This window comes from Arachis hypogaea, chromosome 5 (assembly GCF_003086295.3).
Source record: "Arachis hypogaea cultivar Tifrunner chromosome 5, arahy.Tifrunner.gnm2.J5K5, whole genome shotgun sequence".
Taxonomy (NCBI): Eukaryota; Viridiplantae; Streptophyta; class Magnoliopsida; order Fabales; family Fabaceae; genus Arachis; species Arachis hypogaea.
In genome coordinates this window covers 88394371-88397085 of record NC_092040.1, presented here as the reverse complement: position 1 = coordinate 88397085, position 2715 = coordinate 88394371, and the positions used below count along the sequence as shown (strand labels likewise).

At 43.3% G+C, this 2715-nt stretch overlaps 1 protein-coding gene across 1 annotated transcript; it reads right to left on the bottom strand.

Annotated features, from left to right (window-relative positions):
* Positions 1-1296: 1296 nt before the first annotated feature.
* LOC112803671 (uncharacterized) lies at positions 1297-2715 on the bottom strand. The gene has a single exon (XM_025847151.1). The coding sequence runs from the start codon at positions 2713-2715 to the stop codon at positions 1297-1299; it is 1419 nt and encodes a 472-aa protein (XP_025702936.1).

Below are 2715 nucleotides of genomic sequence, written 5' to 3'. Positions count from 1 at the left end.
TCAATACATGAATCAACCAGGACGAATTACTATATAATTCGAATCAATATGATTCGAATTATGTTTGCATGTAATTCGAATTGATATGATTCGAATTACTAGGAACGCCAGAATTCAATGAAGTTCGAAACAACTTGTTTCGAATTAGACCTATATAATTCGAATGAAGTTAATTCGAATTACTAGGAGAAGCGCATGTTAGAGGAGTTCGAATCAATTGGATTCGAATTAGTTGAAAACGGACTTGCATAGTAATTCGAATCAAGTTGATTCGAATTACAAGGGAATCGGCTATAAAAGGAGTTCGAGCCAAGTTCATTCGAATCACTTTCTCATTCTCCAACCCCACCAAATCCCAGAGAAAAAGACCAACGTTCAGTACGAGCTTGACCAGAGCGGCTGTTTCTGTCGATGGGGGACGATCCGGGAAGGCTTTATCGTTTGGATGGAGTAGCTCATATCGCCGGTGTTATCAACGACGAGGTTAGTGGTTTATGAAAGCGGTTTATGATAATGGTATTTGTTAATGGTTTTTTAGAATGGTTTATGTTATTGTTAGTGGTTTAGGATAGTGGTTTAGGAAAGTAGTGTAGGCTAGTGGTTTTTGTTGATGGTTTTTGTTAATGGTTTTTGTTAATGGTTTTGTTTTAGCGGTTTATTGTAAATGGTTTTTGGATAGTGGTTTAGGAAATTAGTGTAGGGTAGTGGTTTTTGTTGATGTTTTTTGTTAATGACTTTGTTTTAGCGGTTTATTGTTGATGGTTTTTGTTAATGGTATTTGTTAATGGTTTATTGTTGATGGTTTTTGTTAATGGTTTTTGTGAATGGTTTTGTTTTAGCGGTTTATTGTTAATGGTTTTTGTTAATGGTTTTTGTTAATGGTTTTTGTTAATGGTTTATTGTTGATGGTTTTTGTTAATGGTATTTGTTGTCATTTTTATATTCTGTACTTTGTTGGTTTGTTATCGTTGTTATGGTATGTACTTTCTTATTATGTTACTTGAATTTATGTTATGTAGTCTCATTTACGTCGATGTATTCTACTTTTCTGTTACGATTTATAGTTTCATGTTATGTTATTCGTTATCCTTTTACCGCTTTATAATGTTGTTTGTTCTAGTTATAAATTTCAATGATGTAAAAAGCTTTAAACACAAATATTTGGTACAATTAACAAGTTTCATTACACAAACGAAACAAAGTTGTTCCATACAAGTTGTAATACATTAAAAGTTATAAACAAATACAGGACAAGTGCTACTACAATAAGAAAGAAACACATACATAGCAAATCGCCTACTGATTTCTAGCAGTCCCGCTTGGGCCTGCGGCTTGTGGACAACTACGCCTGGTGTGACCTGGCTGCCTGCAGAGGCCACATCTCTTTGGCCGGTTCGGATCTGCTTCATCCATGTTGGTTCGAATTCTTGTGGATCTAGGACGACCCTCCCTCGCACGCCTCATACTCGGATCCGGTATAACTGTAGGCCCGGCATAAGGTGGCCAGAAACCCTCCGGAATGGGAGGGGCAAATCCCATCTGATAGACACCGAAAACGGAGCTAAGCCGATATACCTCGTGGACGTAAGGCTGCCATGTAAGCCGTGAATAAGCACAGCATGCCAGTGCATGCGGACAGGGAAAATGAAGTGCTTGGAAGTATCCACAATCACAAGTCTTGGACCCTAATGAGACCCTGTACGTACCAAGAGAGAATGAGCCTGTCGGAGTCGTCTCAGCAACGGTGTACTCCGAGTTATCCCTGTCGTAAACAGTCACCGTGAAATGCCTGGCTGTTCTCAGGTTGGCCTCGATACACTTTACTAGGTATTGACTGAATTGTTGTCCAGTACCCATCTGAGCCTCGGCCTCCCTCCCCTTACGGACAAATAGCTCAGCAAGCCTTCCGTATGTGGCCTTCACCAGGGAGCAAACAGGTAGGTTTCTAACCCCCTTCAGGATTGAGTTGACACACTCCGAAATATTGGTCGTCATGTGCCCGAATCTCCGACCCTCATCACAGTGCTGTGTCCACAACGAATACTCGATTCGGTTCGCCCAGTCACACATTGCCGGATTCTCAGAGCGCAGAATGTCAAACCAGTAGTCGAACTCCACCTCGGTCTTGGCATATGCGGCGTTAACAAGAAGCCTCCGGGCATCTTTTCCCTTGAACGTCAAGGCAAAATTCGCTGCAACGTGTCGAATGCAGAACGCCCGGTACGCAGCAGGCGGTAGCCATCCCCCATCCGGAGCCTCGAGGGCTGCCTTTATGCCGTTATGCCTATCTGAAATAACTAACAGACCCGGCTGAGGTGTCACGTGCTCACGGAGGTGGGAAAGAAAGAAAGACCATGACTCAGCATTCTCACCCTCAACTAGTGCAAATGCCACGGGGAGGATGTTCGCGTTTCCGTCTTGTGCAATGGCGACTAGCAGTGTTCCCCCATACTTCCCATATAAATGGGTGCCATCAATACTCACCAAAGGCTTGCAATGACGGAATGCCTGGATACAAGGGGGGAAAGTCCAGAACAGCCTATGAAAATAAACCTGAGAATCGTCAACCTGTCCCCCAACTCGAACAGGGCAAGTCCTGAGGACGGCTACAGTGCCAGGCATCGTCAGCTGCACTCCTAAAACCCACCTAGGGAGCTCATTGTACGACTCGTCCCAGTCCCCATATATCACGGCAACGGCCTTCTGCTTCGCCAT